Genomic DNA, 21642 nt, shown 5'->3' on the forward strand with positions numbered 1-21642 from the left:
CATGGAGAAGGCAAATCAGTACATGCATCTCGTTATTTTTTAAAGGTGTTTTGAAACAGGGAAAAGTTAAAAAAAACCAACAAACTTTTTAATTTTGAATGATTTATTCCCTAAACTATTTTTTAAGGGCAAATTACATGAAAGGTAACGTATTTAAACTTGATTCATATATTGGGTAACGTACTTTCAAAAAATTTATTTTGATATATTACACTCTTTTAATCTGGGTACTTAAATGTTTAAAACTTTACATGTTATATATCAAAATAAAAAGTTTAATGGTTTTTTATTAAAAAAAAATAATTCAAAAACTTGATCATTCAAAACGAGAAAGTTTAACATTTTCAAATTTAATTCAAAAAAATAGCTTAAGAAGTAAACCATTCAAAATGAAAAAATTTGTTAGGTTTTTTCTAAAATTCGACTAAAAAACACATCGAAAAACTTGACGAAGCATCTGTTTCAACAAAAAGCCAGAATACATCACTATAATTAAGAGGTAGAGGACAAGCTTATGAAAATGTCAAAGGATTTAATGTAAATCATTAATGGCTGAATTAATAGCACCTTGCCCACTGCTCAGGCTCCATCAAATAATCATAAAAGTGATGGCAAAATCACTGAAAACCAGAATTCAATGGAGGAATCAGTAACAACAACCACCATATTCCTCCTCTTTTCTTTACTCCACTTTCACAAAGTCCACACAGCTGAACTCGCCACCATTTCAGACTCACAGTTCTTGACAGATGAAGACACCTTGGTCTCGCCGGCCGGAATTTTCGAACTGGGATTTTTCCGGCCAGCACCTGGTAGGTCTGAGAACAGGTACCTTGGTATATGGTACAAGAAAATCTCAATTAAAACAGTCGTTTGGGTTGCCAACAGAGACTTCCCGATCACCGGAGCACCATCACACCATGTCTTAAAGATCGCCGATCCCGGAATTCTCGTCCTCATGAACAATATCACCGTCGTCTGGACGTCACCCAATACAACCATAACATCACCGAACGCAACCGCAAAGCTTCACGACACCGGAAACCTCGTCGTGGTGGACGTTCACAAGAACAATATCTGGCAGAGTTTTGATCACCCAACTGACACCCTTCTTCCCGCCATGAAGTTTGGGAAAGATCTCTTGAACAACAAAGAATGGTATCTATCATCATGGAGAAGTAATCAAGATCCAAATCGAGGTGAATTCACATGGAGATTCGACACACGAAGCTATCCACAAAACCAACTAAAACAAGGTGAAATGGTGAGGTTTCGTGAAGCACTTAGTGGCGATTCAACAGTCAGTAACTTGTTGATTGCATACGACGTAGTCATCAATTCAACCGAGGTAACTTTCACTTATAACGTTGTAAACAGTTCGATCATATTGAGATCCACCTTGAGTTCATATGGGAAGCTAGAAAACTTGATGTGGGTTGAAGATGGTAAAAGATGGCAACTTTTATCAGCATTACCAAGAGATATCTGTGATACATACAACATTTGCAGTTCTTATGGAAGTTGCAGACCTGTGACATCTCAAAGATGTGTTTGTTTGGATGAAACAAGATTTGTGCCCAGGAACCCTAAGAGTTGGGAGACAGCTGATTGGTCTGGTGGTTGTGTGAGAAGAACACCATTGAATTGTGAAGATGGATCAGATGGGTTTATGAAGTATTCTAATGTGAAGTTGCCAGATACACAGAGTTGCTGGTTTAATAGGAGTATGATGTTGAAAGAATGTGAAACGAAATGCTTAATGAATTGTAGTTGTATGGCTTATTCGAATACAGACGCCATTGATGGAGGTGGCTGTTTGCTTTGGTTCAATGATCTTGTTGACATCACAGAGGTTTCAGCTAGTATGGGTGGTCGGGAGATCTTTGTAAGAATGGCTTCCTCTGAATTCGGTAACTATCTTTTTTCTAACATTCACAATGATATCGACTTATGAGAAGTTCAGTTGCAAACTTAAGTTACATTGTGAATCGGAGGACAAATTAAGGAGAATGTGTTACATGTCCCTGACATTCACGGGATATTCATTATGAATAGTGTAAAAGATTCACATTCATTATTCACGACGAATGAGGTTCATTATTCATCATGAATGGGAACAAATGGGGAAACGTGTAGCACTCTCCTTTGTCCTCCATACCCCATTTCACAACGGAAAACACAGATTACTGAACTTTACTTTATACACCTATCTATCTTCTGTTTTCCATCAGGTTCGATTGATCATCTTACCATATCATCTCCGCAAAATAATGTCTTTGCTATGTTAATATCATAATAATAGTTGTTCCATCGGTTTCCAAAACGAAGAAAGGATCAAACATTAGAATCATCTTACTCGTGCCTATTTCGGGAGCTCTTCTCATCGGCTTCATCTCCGCATGGCTATGGTATAGAAGGAAAAAAAGGAATCAAGCCGAAACAACAGGGAAAGGTAAGAAACTTGCACGATATTCACATGTGAATAGATAGATCTTGAACAGATTCTCTTATGAGTTTGAAGTCTGTTGTATTTCAAAACTACATATATATATATATATATATATATATATATATATATATATAGGGAAAATGTTGCATGAAAGCAAGGAAGTAGACATTGATCAGCTACCATTGTTTAGCTTCTCTCAAATATCTAATGCCACTGCAAGTTTTTCACTCCACAATAAACTTGGTGAAGGTGGATTTGGACCTGTTTATAAGGTAATAACATTCACCGTAACAAAATCGAGTTTATACTACGACAAAAGTATTTAAGTGTTCTAACAGACTACTTTACAGGGAGTTTATAGGATCAGATATTTGTATGTCATATCTAAAAGCGTCATATAAACTTATTACAACACCTTTAGGTAGGACACACAAGTGTTTGATCTTAAAAACTTAAGTCTTATAAAGTAGTTTATTAGGATACGTGGACATTGTTGTAGTGATGTGAGAATGGAAAGTCTGATCACCATTGAAGTTGGTATAGTTTTCACTACAATAAAATTGAGGATGGGTTTATAGGATGCCACCAATTTTTAAGCGTCTTGATAGATCGCTTTATAAGACTTAATTTTTAGGACCAAAATATGAGCGTCTTGTCTAAAGGTGTTGTAATGAGTTGATAGGACGCTTTTGGACGTCTTAACAAGTTTTTTAACACACTTTTATTACAAGGCGTCGTATTAACAAATTTTATAGGAAGAAAATGTCCTATAAACTCATCTTTTTATAGGACACTTGTTTTTATAGAAAATAGTGTCCTATAAAATTGATAATGGGACGTTTTTGTATTGAAAGTGTCGTAAAAAGTTTGTTAAGACGCCCAGAAGCGTCTTATAAACTTATTACAACGCATTTATATTAGATAGGTCGCTTTAATTTTTTGGTCCTAAAAATTAAGTCCTTTAAAACGGTTTATTAAGACGCTTTTTGTTGTAGTATTTTCACATTGCAAATGTTGATTAATGATCTTAATTGATCAGGGTATGCTAGAAGAAGGGCTCGAGATTGCGGTTAAGCGTTTGTCGAAGACATCCAGCCAAGGAGTTGATGAGTTCAAGAACGAAGTGATTTGCATTTCGAAACTTCAGCACAGAAATCTTGTGAAGTTGCTCGGCTGTTGCATTCATGGAGACGAGAAGATGTTGATTTACGAGTACATGCCGAATAAAAGCTTAGACTCGTTTATATTTGGTCAGATCATCGATCATATACATCAATTAAGTCGATCATATAATTCCCATATCCGATCTTGTTTAACACGTTGTCCTGTGCAGATAAAAGGGCGAGGCTGCTCCTCGATTGGCCTAAACGATTCAACATTATCAAAGGAATTGCTCGCGGACTTGTTTATCTGCATCAAGATTCGCGATTAAGAATCATCCATCGTGATCTTAAAGCGAGCAACATTCTACTAGATCTTGATATGAACCCTAAGATATCAGACTTTGGCATCGCAAGAAGATTCGGAGGAAATGAGACCGAAGCAAACACAGAAAGAGTCGTTGGCACAAAGTAAGTGTAACAACCCGTCCCATACCAAGGCGTGGTTATTGGGCCAACCAGTTATTTTGAGTTTAGGGCATTACAAATGGTATTAGAACCGATCTTTATACCATCGGGATGATGGGACAAACCTTACTGGACATGAGTTCTTTGAGGAGATTTTTGTAACATCTTAGGTGAATCTCACTTTGCAGATTACATGGAGGAAGATTCTGGGCAGTCTTGACAAGTATGTCAGGAGTTTATGTCCGGGAGTTTAAGTCCGGGAGTTTGTAACAACCCGTCCCATATCGACATAAAAATAGATTTGTGAGCTCCTTGTAAGCTCAAAGGTGTAGGATACCAGTAACTTTTACCATGATTTTAAAGTTGATTTCGAGATTATTGGACCAACCGCCTACTTTGATCTCGGGCGTGTACAGTAAGCCTATTACGAGGACCAAACTATCAGTTTAACGAACTGTTTGGTTCAGACAAGGGAATGTTCATTCTCTTTTAACCTGAAATATAATTTGGGCTTATTAATCTCATTAATTACTTCTTCTATTGCATGCAGTGGCTACATGTCCCCAGAGTACGCACTAGATGGCCTTTTCTCAATAAAGTCAGATGTATTCAGCTTTGGCGTCTTGTTGTTGGAGATCGTAAGTGGGAAGAGAAATAGGGGATTCATCCATCCCGAGCATGATAATAATCTTATCGGACATGTAAGTAATTCTGTGGTCGGTCCTTAACAATCATCTACTTTAGCGTGCTACTGAATAAGAGTCACCTCTGAATCGTTAAGAGGTGAATCTTGTTTGGCGAAAAAAAATATGTCTCTTAATGGTTCTAAAACCATCTTAATGATTCTAAAACCATCTTAATGATTTTGTATCATGGGTCTTCTTTAACCATTCAGCACCCTAATTCCATTATAAATAATTACCGAATAATTATTTTTCATTTTGCACTATTTAATCATTCTGATCACTTAATTATTCTGCATCAAAACATTCAGCAACTGTCAAACAATCCCTAATAAATACATAATTAATCAACTACTAATATCTACAAATTCCGTTCAGGCATGGAGTGTGTATAATGAAGGTAGATCGATGGAATTGATTGATGCAAGTTTAGCCGAATCCTGTGATTCATTCGAAGTTTTAAGATCAATCAAAGTAGGGTTATTATGTGTTCAACAAAACGCCGGAGATAGGCCAAATATGCCATCTGTCGTTATGATGTTGGGTGGTGAGGGTGCATTGCCGCAACCTAAACAACCAGCATTTTTCATGGAAAGGGAGTTACATGTAACCGACTTCTCGTCAAGTTCGTATCCCGGAGGTTCACTCAATGATTTAACTATTACACAGTTAAATGCTCGATAGAAGAACTACTTGTTAATTTTGTTTGAAGTATTTCCGACACCTATTATGATTCTAAACACATCATATATATTGGTATCCCCATCCCCAAAATCGTCCTTGTAACCATCTTGATCCCCGTCGGGGATCTTATCGGGGCCCTGCGGTTTTCCTGTTCCCCATTGGGGAACCCGTTAAGAATAAAAATCCTTGTTGCTCGTTGTTTTCCCCTTTCACCGTTGGTTATACCCAAAACCAAGACATGCCCGATAAAAAATTACAATATATTAATTTTCACAACTAAAAGTAATTACAACTTTTTTAAACATGTAAGTCTAAATCTCTAAAACATAATCAAACCAATTATGAACAATGTCTTAGATTACAAAATATAAAAGTAAATAGAAGTGCAAATATCATTCAACTAACATCACGATTAGACAAATAAACTAGACTTTTTCATGACGCTTATTTGTAGTGTTAAAATAAAGTGGATAAAAATCAGTTAGATTTTAATGTTGGTATTTTTCTTTTATATATATATATAGATTAATATATATTACACACACAAATGTCGTATCAGGTTGGTGATCACCATCAAATGCCTCGAATATGTCCTTGATTCCCGCCCCTTCCCTAATAAGAACTCCCCGATCCTATTCGAAAAATTTGATTTTCGGTTTCTATCATTGGATTCGGTTTTTTTTTTGCATCCCTAATTTGATGCAACTTATTCATACTTCTTATCCATAGAGAATTAAAATCATACTAAATTCAAAAAACAAAGGAATATCAGGTTATTGTATTAATGACTGTGACCCAATTGCAACTCAATATCTACGGTTTAAAGATTTTATAACTTGATTGGATAAAGGAGGTTGTTTGGTAGTTGTTGAATGTTTTAGTGCATAATGATTAAGTGGTCAGAATGTTTAATAGGCTTCCATGATATAATGCAAAATGAAATATAATTGTTTACAATAAAATTAGGATGCTGAATGATTAAGGAAGACTCATAATACAAAATTATTCAGAGGGTTTTAGAACCATTACGAGACAAATATTTTTTTTGTCAAACAAGATTCACCTTATAATGATTCATAGGGGTTGTTTGTTTACCTCTTAATAGTTCCATTAAGAGGCAACTTCTGAATCGTTAAGAGATGAATCTTGTTTCGCAAAAAAAAGTCTGTCTCTTAATGGTTCTAAAACCCTCTGAATGATTTTATATCATGGATCTCCCTTAATCATTTAGAGCTCTAGTTTCATTGTACACAATTACCAAACAATTATATTTCATTTTGCACTATATTATGAAAATCTCTTAACTATTCTAACCACTTAATTATTTTACGTCAAATCATTCAACAATTACGAACATGGTCTAATGGATATCTTAGCATAGGAGGTAATATCCTATTTTCTTTAAGGTGGGCCCAAAAGAAAAAGTTGATTGGATGTTTGGATTTGTCATGAGCACGAGAAACGAAAATGACAAATTTACCCATATACGCCCAGCTTCCCTCCTTCCTCTCAATACCTTCGCCGTACCCGAGAGGCAATTGCGGTCTTAATAAATCCGGCTTTTGCCAGTTGTTCTCCAATGGCTACCTCATCCTCGAAACTCCCTCCACCCAACCCTTTACCCTTCTATTCTATTATATATACATCCATCTCCACCTTTCCCATCATCATTCATCCATACATAAATCCCAATTAATCAATCCCCTTCAAATTTCTCTGATGGATCAATCTGGGTTTCAAGATTTCTTGCCGTTAATGGCGGATAAGTTGGGTGGCGAAGGTCTGATCGGAGAATTATGCAACGGATTCCGGCTGCTTATGGACGCCGACAAGGGTGTCATCACTTTCGAAAGCCTCAAGAACAACTCGTCTCTTTTGGGTCTTGAAGATTTGACGGACGATGATCTGATGAGTATGGTGAAAGAAGGTGATTTTGATGGAGATGGAGCTCTGAATCAGATGGAGTTTTGTGTTCTTATGTTCAGATTAAGCCCTGACTTAATGGATCAGTCTCAGTTTTTGTTGGAAGAAGCTCTTGAACAAGAAGAATTCAATTATTTGTAATTTATTTAGTATTTTATTATCATTTGATGTTGTTTCCAATTTAATTTAATTTAATTTAATTGCATAAAGATAAAAAGGATCTTTTTTCTTTTGACCAATTTGGTAGACGGTCATTGTTGAAAAGTGTTGCTTCAATATTTAACCATAATTAACATGTATTTATGGATTTAGGTAGATCTGATTTAATCTAATCATCTATTGAATGTTGGATTTTATCACCCGATCCGATCTGATTAATATTGGACACCCGATCCAATCCAATCCAAATCCAATGGATGATTGGATGGGATCGGTTCCATCCATTGTATGAACTATTGGTTATTCATTGAATTAGATTGAATTCGTCTAATCTTTTGATCTAATACTCAATTAATTAATCCACCATTTCAACCAATTATTCATATATTTTTTTTAAGTTGTTAAAAAACAATGTACATAATTATCGATTAATTTTTTTTTGTAAAAATGTTAATAACTATATATAGTTATTAATTGGATGATTATTGGATTGTATCGGTTCGGTTTTATTGGATATTGGACTGTCATCCAAGAACCGACAGATTCGATTTGGATGTTGAAATTTTGAATCTGATTCGATCTGATTATGATCGGTCGGTTCTAATTGGATCGGTCGGTTTAAATTGGATCGGATGACTTTCTACCACTCCTAATTTATATCCACAATAACATGAATACATATCCACAATAAAAAAAAAATCATGAAATATTATTTCTCTCCAATTTTCTTTATTTTGGAAAGAAGTTTTGGAAAATGTGTTGAACAATTTATAAACCAAAGCATATCAACTAACCCTTTGAATCTGATGATGATGGAACCCAAGGTTAAACCCGTTGATTTGTATATACATTGAATAATTACACTATCATGTACGTTCTTTATATACACATATTTTCAATCTACTCACATCTCTATATAACTCATTTGTATATATGTTCAGTAACTGTGATTGAGAAAATTAATTAAATGTGATATACCTAAGAAGTATGGATAAGCTGTATTAAATAGTTGATGGTGAAAAAGAAATTATGAGTAGAGAAATAACATATCCAAGATAAGAAGAATATTTTAATGTAACAAAGTATCTACCCGACCGTAATAATTTATTAATTTATTACAATTAAATCAGTCATTTCTGCTAATACACACCCAATAATGGCCGGATAAAAATTCGTCTGTCATCATATAAAGCCAATTTGTCAATTTTTTGTAGTGATTTCACCATAGCGGCTTGCTCGAACTCGGAGTTTCTCCCTTGTTCATATAATCCCTTATTTAAAAATAAGAAAAAAAACGTGATAATATCTTACGTGCCAGACGTGCTGATTTGAACAATTGGTTTTCTTTTTCAACAGTTATTTCAATAAAATTCAAGTATAAGAGTCGTATACATGTATAACAAATATTATATACACGTTGCAACAAAGGCATAAATCGAACGACCAACATAATATCCAAAAAAACCCTAGATCGATGCGCGGGCGATCGATCGATCGATGCTTATCTCTGGCACCATACGACTCGCATCTTCTTCTTCTTCACCATCGGAAGAAGAGACAATATCCTCGAGACTCAACGGCAAACTACTCGAAAAACTCAGCATTGGTTTCACTTTCGGCACCTTGATTTCCTCGGCCTCGTTGTTCAAAATCTGAAACACTCTCCTCATCGACGGCCTCTTCTCGCTATCGGGATTCGCACAACTCAACCCGACCGCCAAAAGCTTCCGAACCTCCTCCCGGTCAAACTCGTTATTAAGGCGTTTATCCACCGCATCGCATATCGCGCCTTTTGAGTGCAACTCCCACACCCAATCAACCAAATTGATCATCTTTTGACCTTCCGATTCCCTCTCGATCGGCCTCCGGCCGCAACACACTTCCAACACCACCACGCCATAGCTGAAAACGTCGGTTTTATCGGTGGCCTTGCCGTACTGAAGGTACTCAGGGGCTAAATACCCCATGGTTCCAGCCGTTAGTGTCGAAACCGGACTTTTATCGTGGTCCATGAGCCGAGCTAGCCCGAAATCACCTAACCGAGCTTTGAAATTCGCATCAAGCATCACGTTGCTGGCTTTTATGTCTCTATGAATCACCTGTTGCTCACATTCTTGATGAAGGTACGTCAAAACCGAAGCTAACCCAGTTGCGATATTGTATCGATGGCTCCATTGCAAGAAACTCCAATGCTCGGAATCCTGATACAACACCTTATCGATACTTCCGTAAGGCATAAACTCGTAAACGAGCAACAATTCGCCCTTCTCGACACACCATCCTTGAAGCGGAACAAGATTCTTGTGCCGCAGGCACGCAATGATCGATAACTCTGCTAAAAACTCTGTCTTTCCTTCGTGAGAATGCTTCGATCGTTTCACGGCCGCCGTAGTGCCGGATGACGCCAGATACGCCTTGTAAACCGATCCGAAAGCACCATGACCGATGATCCGACTCGAATGGAACCCATTTGTGGCGGTTTTAAGCTCTTTGTAACTGAACTGTTTGGGACCTGTTAAAAGCTCTGCTTGAATGTTCATATCTGTTTTAATCCCCTTCCATTTCTTGAAAGAAATGTACCCAAAAACCACAAGAACACCACAGAAGAACACCGGACCCAAGATTCCGATCGCTAATCCGATCTTTTTATGATGATTTTTGTTATGATCATCTTCAGGAACCCCAATTGATGGATTCTTGGAAACTGTGTTATCTGTCACATTGTAAGGATTCTTGATTCTCGGGTTAGGATGTCGGATCCCAAATGATGTGAAGCTCCAATTCTCGATAAAATGGGTTTCTGTGCTTCCTTCTGTTGATGCTGAAAAACCCAGATACATTTCTTCTTGAAAATACCCGGAAAGATCCGTATCCACATCTAAAAGCGGGTTGGTGGGTTTGTAACCCGAATCGCTCAAGAACACTTTGAGATTCTTTCCGTCATTCCAGTAATCAATCCAGGCTGTAATCAAGCTTTCGCTTTTTAAATCAATTCCGATGGAAGTACAATCGGCTGTTTCGATTGAAGTCAAACTATCGATATCCAACCCGATATGGTTATCATTCGGATCATTGAAGTGTAAATCAAGTCGGGTATCGAATTCGATTGCGATGAACTTGTTTTTCGTTAACTGTGAGGAATTAACGAGACCCAAATACCCACCTGGGGATCCGAGAGTTTGGTCGTCGGGTGAAAGGAAGAACGATAGTCCGTCGCCGAACGACGACGACTCACGGTTGACATTATTGACGGTGAAGGAGAATCTGGTGGAGAAAGAGGCGGTGGAATTGGTGGCCCGATCGAAGAATGGAATTGGGGTGTTGTAGATGACGGTGCCGGAGGAGGAAGAAGGGACGCCGGATTCACGAGTGAGTCCGATGATGCCGTTCCGGAGGTAGGAATCGCCGAGGAGAGTGAGGTTACGAAGAGATAGAGATGAAAAGTGGAAGGAGATATCTTGAGATGATACCAGCGGTGATCGGAGTAATGTGAAGGTGAAGAAGGAAATCATCAAGAAAACAAGGTGGTTTCTTGGATTCATGATGATGGAAATCGAATGTGTTGATGAACTCAGAAGATGAAAATGGAGTGACGATTGAAGAAGGTCGGGGGTTGTGGAGGGAATCTATGGAGGTGGGTTTCAAACGGTTAGAAATGGAGGTGGTCGGTTCTATTTTATTAGTACTTGACCCGGTCAACCAAAATATATATCTAACGGTTATATACGTATATAGCGCGTAGATACATATTAGGTGAGAAACATTCAGATGAAATGTATTAAGATGTAACAGATCAATTCTCGTATCAAAGAATAAAGGTTCAGATTTTTTCTTAAAGTTTCTCACTTTAACTCTTCTTTTGATACGATACTTTGCCCTTCAACATATATTCTTTATAATGAAGATTTTGAGAATTTTTTGTTTCAACAGATTCCATAAAGCATCTCTAACAGATTTTCTATAATTTCTTTGAAAGAGAGAACTAAAAATCAAAATCTTTAGAATAAATTACATTCAACTCAAACAGATTTTTTATTTTAGAGATTCCGTCACTAAATGTATTATTTAAATATTTTATAATTTTATGATCCCAATGCACTCTTTTTAAAAAACTTTATATAATTTGTCATTAAATATTTAAAACTTTACATCTTAAATATTAAAATGAAAGTTTTGAAATTATGTTATCTAAAATAGGAATTAAGTTAAAGTTAACTGACTTTTTCGTACAATTTATCCTTAAATGTATAGAATAAAGAAACAATATTTTATGAATAATAATGAATATTTTAATAATATAATTAATATTGTAATTTAATTAAGAAAAAATTAAAAAAGGTTAAAATTTTAACTTAAATAGCATTAAATGTGCATTAATTATTATTTTTTATAAAATATAATGACACATGCATTGCTTAAAAAACAATAATAAGTTCAATTGTAATATTAATAATTGTTGTATATTAATATTTAATAATAATTGTAATATTATTGTGTGTGTAACAAAATGTAAGTTTAAGAGTGATACTAATAATGATGAAAATGGTCAATTTATGAGAAGACGAGAAATTTAAAGATCACACATGATACAAAACATGTTTTCATATTTAGGGGTTGTTTTTTACCTTTTAATAGTTCATTAAGAGACAGTCTCTGAATCGTTAATATGTGAATCTTGTTTGGCAAAAAAAAAAATATGTATGTTAATGTATCTAAAACCCTTTGAATGATTTTGTATCATGAGCTTCCCTTAACCATTCAACGTCCTAATTTAATTGTAAACAACTATATTTCATTTTGCACTATATATAATTTATAAAATCCATGAAATTCAATTTAAACCACAAAAAATAATTGAAAATAAATCTAATATACATTAAAAATATCTTTCCTCTATCGTATCTCATCTTTCCTATTTTTCCTCTCATGATTTATCTCTTCTCTCTCCATAAAATGCACGTAGACACATAATTGGATATGAACTGTAGATGAACACATTGTGAACACTTTCTTAAAAATAATATTATAATTTGTGAAAATGTTGTGAACACATTTTTAAATTTACAAGATCTGGTATTGTTTGTGAACATATTGTGAACACAAACCAAATCTAAACATACTACTTGTGACATAATGTGAACACCCTAGTAAAAGTTATTAGAGAACAGAACAAACAAAAAGGTTCTGGGCAGAAGATTCTGCAAGAAATGAAAACAAACAAACCCACAAAAACCAGAGAAAAATACGGCAAAAACAAGAATAAAACCCGAAGCAAAGAAACAAGCAGCACACAATCCAACTCCAAACCCAAAGAACAAAACCCCGACACAAACACTAACGAAGAAACGCAACACTACACCAACCAAACACAAACTAGCTAAAATTACCGAGATTGCAGCACCACTCCGACCACGAGATAACAAAATTCTTGCACTTGTCGGAAACACAAGTAAAGGAAACAGCCGAGTTCCGAACGCGAGATCCGTATGTGAAAGAGGAATACTCTGGAGAAAAAAAAATTCAAAACCTCTACACCGCATATAACCTGCCCAGAAAAACGCATGGCACATCTGAACTTTTGCATTTGGAATCGAATTACTAAAAGTTTTTTTTGAGTTATATAATATTTATATACGGCAAATAGAACAAATAAACTCACTTACCCTCCTCACCTTTGGTGATATTTAAACCTCTGACCTCCTAAGAAGCAAAAGGCTCACATACCGTTAAACCAAATGTCATTTGATGAATTACTAGAAGTCTTATTGGCTATTAATCTCAAAACTTCATAATAATTAGTTCAAAATACATACAAACTAGTATGAACATTCATAATACATACTAGGGTGGTGTTTGATTGATTTGAGTTTGACTCCATAGATTAAAAGCACCAGGAGGTCTCAGGTTCAAATCTAAGGAGAAATAAAAATCTCCTTGTGGTTACAGAGGTTCAAATGCGGTGACTCCGGACTATCTACAAAGTATGTGGTCGTCCTAGAATTAATCGGCTCACATAACATGTTGGATATCCATGTTAATAAAAAAAACATTCATAATTATTATAAAAAGAATTGATAAGGAGTAAAAAGAAATAAAAGGAGGTATAATAATAATAATAATAATAATAATAATAATAATAATAATAATAATAATAATAATAATAATAATAATAATAATTTAAAAAGTGGGCCCGGAGAGCGCAATGTGGTTAGCACTTGGTTGTGGTCAAATAAGGCCGTTGAGGCGGTACACAGTGGTGCCCCATATGTTTTTATTCGTCCAAAATTCAATCTCAACCATTTAAAATTTAATTCTAAATTTTAATATTATTTGTAAGAAAACAAATTATGAGATTTCGTGTGTAGAAAATCAACCGATCCAATTAAAATCGACTGATTTAATTAGAACTTATTGTATATCCAATTGTAATTGATCGGATTGGGTTGAAATTTCAACATCCAATTTGGATCGGTCGATCATCAGATGACAGTCTAAAACCGACCAAAAACAAACCGAAACAATTAGTCATCCAATTAATCATCCGATGATCATCCATTGGATTGGGTTGAATTGGTTATCCAATGTTAATCAGATCGGATCAGTTGGCAAAATCCAACATCCAATATATGATTGGATCGGATCGGTTCGGTTCTCTTACATTCAAATGATGTCAACTGATAAACAGGCTAGTACACTCTCATCTACTCATGATATATAAATTTTATATGTATCTTGATTCATCTTATAAACGTTGAAATTGATGCTTGTAAAAACCTTCAGTGATCTTAAGGTTTATTCATACATCAAAGTAATGGAGTAATACTGAAAATCAGTGCCACCTTGCATTACACAGTTTTTATAGTTATATATATTCATGACAGTTTATATGCATTTTAACTGATCTTATAGAAGTTGAAGTTAACTGCTGAAAAAAAAACCCCTTTAGGGACCTTGAGGTATATTTATACATCGAAGTAGTGGAGTAATATCGAAAATTGGTGCCACTTTAGACTACACGGGTTTACGTTGTCATCGAGAATCTGTTTCTACGTTGATGTGTATGATCAGTAAAACTCAAAGACGGAACAGGTAGCAAGGAGATATCCACCAACAAAAACTCCCCTTGATATCTCTTAACAGCCCGTGGACACGAAACATGACTCTCAAGGAGTTCTTCCTTTAACAATGATCGAAATGGATAAGCCCAAATTTAGTGCCTTAGTCAAACTAAATACTGATAATTGGTATCAGAGTTAACTTAAATCGATTTATTATCTTGACTATATTTAAAATTCAGTGTTATTGTTGCCTATGCGCCTAGGCAACGCCATAAAAGAGTATGTTTTGATTTTCTTAAAACTTCATTTTTTAAACTTCTTTTAAACTGGGTTTTTAGAATTTTCATCATGAGTATATTTATACTGACATCTTTGAAGTAATATAAATATTTACCTGATTTCATAAATATTTATACTAACATCTTTAAAGCAGATGATCGCTTTAGGATAAGTCGGTTTGCATAGCAGGTTGGATATCCAGGTTAATAAAAAAAATGGATGTGTTGGTCAAATTCAATTATACATATATGTTATTATTTAAATCCAATAAATCATGGCATTAAAAATGTAGATAAAAGAATTAGATATAAGATATGGATTGCGGTTCTTTGGTGCGGATTTTAGATCATTCGAAATTTTCGGAACCAGAAGGTGTGTTCCAAGAAACCTCCTAGCTTTAGATCGAGATTTATTTTTCGACATTCGGTTGATTTATCTTTATTGGTTTTTCGGAGTTATACTTCAGAGTTATTTTAAGAGTGTAAGCCTGAAGTAGCATCGTACTTTTGATAATCATTCATATATGTAAGATAAGTTTATGACATGATATAATTTTTTCAAATTACTATATATAATACATGGAATCGAACCTAGTATATATATATATATATATATATATATATATTAATTGGCATCCTGTTGGTGAATGAGAATATTGGATAGATACGATTTGACTCAATCTCCTATGATTAATTTAATTAATATATATTATTTTATTTAAGTTATAGAGTTATAGAGCCGTTGTGACGCCCAATTTAAGGTGCCTTAAATTTATCAAACATTATTTATTTATTATTCTTAGACTTAATCTTAATCGAAATACTTGAGATTACTTATAAAAATAATTTATTAATTTATTTCGGTATAATATCGGTAATAAACATTATTTAGTATTTGGATAAACAGTTTATATCGATGTCAAACTGATAATAAGTAATATTTAAAGAAGTTAAATTATTCTAACTTATAATGAAATAAAATAAAAATTTATAGAAAAACATAAGTTGTTTCAAATAAACAATCTCCCAAACACCCCTAAATAAATAGTGAGATAAGTAACATGGTTTTCTTTAAATGGCCGTCTATTTATCATGTACACACATGTCTATCAGTCTATGTCTTTAATTATTGCTTAAGTATTTTATTTTATTTAATAATCATTATTACTCAATTATTTTTTACTAGAGGGATACTCATACAACGTATCGTATCGAGACATATCTCGATTTCAATGTCTTATTTTATTCTTTATCCATGTTAATATAATACGATTTTATGTGGTTTTGAAAAAACAATAATGTATTTATTTTTGGATAAAATATCATAAAAATTTGAAAAAACTATATCGACATTAATATCCAATAACTATTTAAAAGTCCTTGTTTTGTGTAATTTCTTTAATTCAAACTTTTTATTATAATTTAACTTAACGTAAAGAAGTAATTTAATTTATGTTTAATAATATAACTTAACGTAAAGAAGTAATTTTTGGTCTTTTTTTGTATTTTTTGCTTTCTAAACACTATATATAAGTGTATATGTTGAGAGATTTACATACCCAGTTCTCGATTCGCAAAAAATGTTCACAATTATCGGTTGTTCGCTATATTTTGTTAGACAATGTAATTTTAATTATAATAAAACGCATTTTTAAAGTGTATTTGAGTGACTCAATTACAAATTTTATAATGTATTGAAAATATATAACATTAAAAAATAAAAATAAAAAAATTAATTTTTAATGACCAGGATCGGTTGGGATTGGGACCGCAGCCCATAACCGTTTACAATAAACCTTGACCGGGCTCAACTTTTTTGAACGGAACCGGAGGTTACGCCGGGATCAGTTATGGCCTGTTATGAAAAATCTTGGGACCGGCCTGGCCCAGCCGAGGACCGGTGTTTGGCCATCACTAGTTGGGAAGAAGGTTTGACACAAATCGTAATGGACGTGAAGATAAAATGGCAACGATCGTATGTGGCCTCCGGTGACATTGGCACGACATGTGCAAAACTTGAAGGAAAATTTGCACGATTCATACTCGTGGGAATATTAGTATCTTTTTATGTTTACATATTTGTTAAATTCGTGGTTAGGTTACATTTTGTTTGGTTAACTGTTTATTAAAAGTTCCTTTTAGTTTATCACAGTATAAAGTTTTGGAACAATGTTGCATGGATCTTGACAAAATTCACAGGGTTTAACAAACAATCGATATTTTACTGCGTTCTTAAGGCCAAAGAGTTGGCGGAAAAGGGGGGAACAGTATGAACACGATACTAAGGCAAACCCATGGAAATACCCCTTTTTGAGGATTCGACCTTCGTTCGGGTTCGAGCTTGAGAAATAATTATCGAGCTTTGATTTTTACTACTCGCGAGTTTTCGAGTCGAGTTCGAGCTTGGAAATTGGGTTTCGAGTTCGAGTCGAGTATAGTGATACTCGAGCTCGACTCGCATCATTTACACCCCTAGTTTTAATATAATACTATATCTTACCCATGTAAGTGTTTGGTAAACGACCTCCTGGTCCCAACCCTTTTTATTTGCATTCTTATTTCATCGTCTGTCGTTCAATCACCATCACGATTACCATTCACGTAGGTCATAAGTTTTAATGAAATCAGTACTTTGGCTATATTTTCGTGATTCATGTCAATGATGTGTACACGTGCAATAATTAGACACACATTTATTTTGTAGTCATGTTCGTTGTCAACTTTCGTAGGTCGTAACTTTTTACTTATAACTCAGATTAAGATGATTTCTTATGCAGTTGTTTGTTTTTCAGATCTAAACGCTATAAATTTATGGGGATCTGGATGACTGAATTATGTTTGTAACGCCTTCGTTATCATAATCGTAGTAAAACTTCGAAAAGTTGGACTTTTTACTCAACTTGTCGAGATGATCTTATTTTTAAAGTTGTTTATTTTTCTAGATTTTTGTAATTCTAAATGGGTTGTTTGTTTATCTCTTAATAGTTTTATTAAGAGACAACCTCTGAATTGTTAAGAGATGAATCTTGTTTAACGAAAAAAAGTTTGTTTATTAATGGTTATAAAACCATTTGAATGATTTTGTATCATGGACATCCTTTAACCATTCAACGCCTTAATTTTATTATAAACAATTATATTTCATTTTGCAGTATATCATGAGAGCCTCTTAACCATTCTACACTAAACCATTCAGCAACTGTCAAACAACTCTTTCCTTTTTTTAAGTTTGTAATCAGTTTCTAATTAGATGTGTTTTTTAACTTGCTTATTTTTGCAGATCTAAATATCAAATAAATTTGGAGATCCATATATTTCCTAATCAGTTTCTTAGTAAACTTCGAAAGATCATAACTTTTGACTCTAAAATCAGATCAAGACGGTTTTTCAGAGAGAGAAGATAAGAGAGAAAAAAATAACAGTATAAATAACAAAAAGTGAATGAATTACAAGTAAAAACATATTGGACAAAAAGTAAAAAGTAATCTTGTTTTTGAAAAAGTACGAATATCAGAACATATTTTTTACATCTGGTATTTTAATAAGAAAAATGTCATACCCCTTTTTATTTTAGAATCTTGTAATCATGAATTCAAAATGTAAAAAGTAAGTCACAATATTGACGTGTACGAGGAAAACTGTAAGATCCCACATTGGTTAGGTAGGAAAACAACTGTTGTCTTATAAGGGGGTTTGATACCTGCTCTATCATACGTATTCTAATACTGTAAGTCCAAGTATATAGACAAAACAGATAATATATGATACGGTTAGCCTGAGATGTTACAGATGGTATCAGAACCGGAAATATATAAACTGATGTTTTTTCCTTGGAAATATAATTTTGGAATATAAATGAAATAGTACTAAGTTTTGAGTATAAAGTTGAAAAGGTGACCACACATTAGCCAGAGGTGGGTGTCTAACTTTTTGTGATTATATATAGACTAAATTATGGATGTGGTCCATGTGATTTGTTGGTTATTACATAATTAGTCCTTCAACTTTGTTTACTAGGAAATATCTTAATAATTTATACTGTGTCTTGGAATTTGTCGTTTTTCGTAACATTTGTTATCTCTTCTGTTAGTTTCAATTAAATGGCCGACATTGTAGTCGTTTCCTAATAAAAATACGACATGACATGTTAAAAGATATTAGCTTTATCCTCTCTCTCTTTCTGTCTGTTCACTTTTTGGCTGATCCATCCTTCCCAGTGAGTTTTCCGCATGTCCAGCTCTTGTGGGGGCTTCACTCGCTCGCGCCTCCCTAAGATCCAAATCATAAATTAAGGGACTGTTTGACAGTTGCTGAATGGTTTGGTGCAGAATGGTTACGTGGTCAAAATGATTAAGAGACTCTTTATAATATAGTGGCAAATGAAATGTTATTGTTTAGTAATTATTCATAATGAAATTAAGGTGCTGAATAGTTAAGAGAGGCCCAATATACAAAATCATTCAAAATGTTTTGGAAATCATTAAGAGATAGACTTCCTTTTGTCAAACAAGATTCACCTCTTAATAGAACAATTAAGAGGTAACCCTTAAATTACCATCAGAAATCAAAACTTTTTGGTTTAAATCTTATATTTTTATCTTATGATTTCTTTCTTAGCTATTATTCTTCTACGCCATTTTTGGCATCATTTTGGCACCACACTCAAGTTGTAGAACCACGTTGGTCTCCGCAACCCTGAATCCCTACACTGATCACAGAGAGAGAGGGGGGGGGGAGGGGGGTGTAGATAAACATAGTCAATTAGTAACAGTATTATAACAATATGTATTAGAATGTAGTCAAAATGCACTATTAAACTGTAAATCGTCCAACAGAAAAAGCAAAAACCCTGTAGGGAGAATGAGAAGAAGGGTCTCCAGAGAGTAAGGAAGAAGGGGCCGGTGGTGAAGGGACAACGGACAAACTTATAAAAAGAAATATAAAAGGACAATGTACACGTATATTGTGCATGTGGGCTAATTTAACAGCATGAAATGGGACGAACGTTAAAGTTAACGACCAACTCCAAAACAAAATATAGATCTTAAAAGGTTTCTAAGTAATAAATAAAGGTTTAAAGACGAATCTCGTAAAATACCAAACCAGATAAACCAAATCCATAGTTTTACTTTTATATATATACATTAACATTTACAAATTACACCCTCAAATCACTTGCTTTACCTTGAATTTTCAACTTTCCAATCGTGCAATCTCCACCATCCAAAATCAAAGTCTTTTTGTTTCTTTCTTTTCAACTTACAATCAACACAACCAATGCATCATCTTTTTCAAACTTATTATTATTAATATTACATGTTGCTCTATGTAAATTCATTTATATTATCTAATTACTTTAAAAAAATATTTTGATATTGATACATGTAAAAAATAATTAAGGAGGATGATTTGCCCCGACCCAAACATAGACGGGAATTTCCCACTAAAATGGGTTGGGGTTGAGGGTGGGGATCCCTAGTAGACTCAAATTAACGGATATTCTTCATGGGTTTGACAGGGGTTTGACTGGGACAAAATGTTAATCCCCAAACCCGTCGGGGACTGGGGCTGGGGATTACAAAACCTGTCCTATCCCCGCCCTGTTGCCATGCTTAAAAATAATAATAAGCGTTCAATAGCAACCAGGCGATGTAGTATATATAATATTGAGTTTTTGTAAGAAATGTCATTTTCTTTGTTAAGTATGAGAAACATAACAGTCACGTGATATATGTGAATATATGTATTCGTATAAACTAGAAAAGGTACACATTTAGATCATGTAACCTTTAATCACTCTCAAAATATACAAGGTAATATTTAGGGGGTGTTTGGGATTGCTTATTTGAAACAACTTATGTTTTTCTACAAAAGTCATTATTAACTTATTATAAGTTATAATGGTTTAACTTCTTATTACCAGTTTGACATCGATATAAGTTGTTTATCTAAACACTCAAAAGTGTTTATTACCGATGTCATATCGGAATAAATCAATATGTTGTTGTTATAAACAATCCCAAATACCCCTAAAATATTATCGATAGAAGTCTTTTTTTTTTCTCGTGTGATCCGGAGTAAATAACCATATATGTTTAAAAAAATATACTTTAATTAAATAAACAATAAAAGTTTATAATCAACATATATTCTTATCATTTATGGAATTTATAAATAATATTATTTTTTTCAAAACCCTGCATACAGAGAGAATCTCTTCACATAAAACTCCAATCATCTCCACCTTCACTCTCTCTCTCTCTTTCTCTCTCTCTCTATCTCTCCATCACCACCACCACCGTCGCCGCCATGGAGATCTCGGAAAAGCTTCTGAAGTTCAAATTCCACATACTCATCGCCACCACTTTGGCTCTAATCATCGTCTCTCTTCTCTACATCGCCCCAAGATTCCTCAACATTCTCGCCTATTTTTGGCCACTTTTGCTCTCCACCGCTCTCTTCCTCCTCGCCGTCGTCGTTTTTGGGCTTACTTCGCCACCGTCGGCTCAGGTTTCCGGCGAGAAAGCAGGGGAAGGGATCTTGGATTACGTCGCCGGTCGACCCGAACCCGTACTACAACCCGAACCCGAATCCGAAGAAGGAAGTAGTAGTCGTAGTAAATCTGAGCAAATGTAATTTGTTTCTGTAGTTTTTGATGGCATTCCCAGATGTTATAGGCTTATTATTATTATTATTAAGAATAATAATATCATCAATAATCTTATAATTTTTATTTTTCTTCTTAGTCTTTAGTTTTTCAATATGAATTGGAAATCAATCTCATTTAATTTGGGATCCGATCCGATTCGCTTTGATTTTAATTTTGTGATTAATCCATCA

General features: G+C 34.2%; 4 protein-coding genes across 4 annotated transcripts; 3 read left to right on the top strand and 1 right to left on the bottom strand.

Moving 5' to 3' along the window:
• The first annotated feature begins 637 nt into the window (after window positions 1–637).
• On the top strand, window positions 638–5384 carry LOC112506366 (G-type lectin S-receptor-like serine/threonine-protein kinase At4g27290). The gene is made up of 7 exons (XM_025110372.1): window positions 638–1910; window positions 2303–2452; window positions 2615–2721; window positions 3489–3699; window positions 3783–4020; window positions 4568–4718; window positions 5079–5384. The coding sequence occupies exons 1-7, from the start codon at window positions 638–640 to the stop codon at window positions 5382–5384; spliced, it is 2436 nt and encodes an 811-aa protein (XP_024966140.1).
• Window positions 5385–6985: 1601 nt separating this feature from the next.
• LOC112504988 (calcium-binding protein KRP1-like) lies at window positions 6986–7603 on the top strand. Its single transcript, XM_025108941.1, has one exon. It carries the CDS (start codon window positions 7104–7106, stop codon window positions 7446–7448), a length of 345 nt encoding a protein of 114 aa, XP_024964709.1. The 5' UTR covers window positions 6986–7103; the 3' UTR covers window positions 7449–7603.
• Window positions 7604–8858: 1255 nt separating this feature from the next.
• On the bottom strand, window positions 8859–11008 carry LOC112504963 (probable L-type lectin-domain containing receptor kinase S.7). The gene has a single exon (XM_025108920.1). The coding sequence runs from the start codon at window positions 11006–11008 to the stop codon at window positions 8933–8935; it is 2076 nt and encodes a 691-aa protein (XP_024964688.1). The 3' UTR covers window positions 8859–8932.
• A 10058-nt stretch (window positions 11009–21066) lies between these two features.
• Window positions 21067–21522, top strand: LOC112507260. Its single transcript, XM_025111759.1, has one exon. The coding sequence runs from the start codon at window positions 21112–21114 to the stop codon at window positions 21436–21438; it is 327 nt and encodes a 108-aa protein (XP_024967527.1). The 5' UTR covers window positions 21067–21111; the 3' UTR covers window positions 21439–21522.
• Window positions 21523–21642: the final 120 nt, after the last annotated feature.

The sequence above is a fragment of the Cynara cardunculus genome, assembly GCF_001531365.2.
Source record: "Cynara cardunculus var. scolymus isolate 2C chromosome LG 2, CcrdV1, whole genome shotgun sequence".
NCBI lineage: Eukaryota > Viridiplantae > Streptophyta > Magnoliopsida > Asterales > Asteraceae > Cynara > Cynara cardunculus.

Coding starts and splice junctions, on each gene's coding strand:
- LOC112506366 (XM_025110372.1), top strand. CDS start 638: ATGGAGGAATCAGTAACAACAACCACCATATTCCTCCTCTTTTCTTTA. Junction 4,021..4,567: donor GAAAGAGTCGTTGGCACAAA/GTAAGTGTAACA, acceptor TATTGCATGCAG/TGGCTACATGTCCCCAGAGT. Junction 4,719..5,078: donor ATAATAATCTTATCGGACAT/GTAAGTAATTCT, acceptor AATTCCGTTCAG/GCATGGAGTGTGTATAATGA.
- LOC112504988 (XM_025108941.1), top strand. CDS start 7,104: ATGGATCAATCTGGGTTTCAAGATTTCTTGCCGTTAATGGCGGATAAG.
- LOC112504963 (XM_025108920.1), bottom strand. CDS start 11,008: ATGAATCCAAGAAACCACCTTGTTTTCTTGATGATTTCCTTCTTCACC.
- LOC112507260 (XM_025111759.1), top strand. CDS start 21,112: ATGGAGATCTCGGAAAAGCTTCTGAAGTTCAAATTCCACATACTCATC.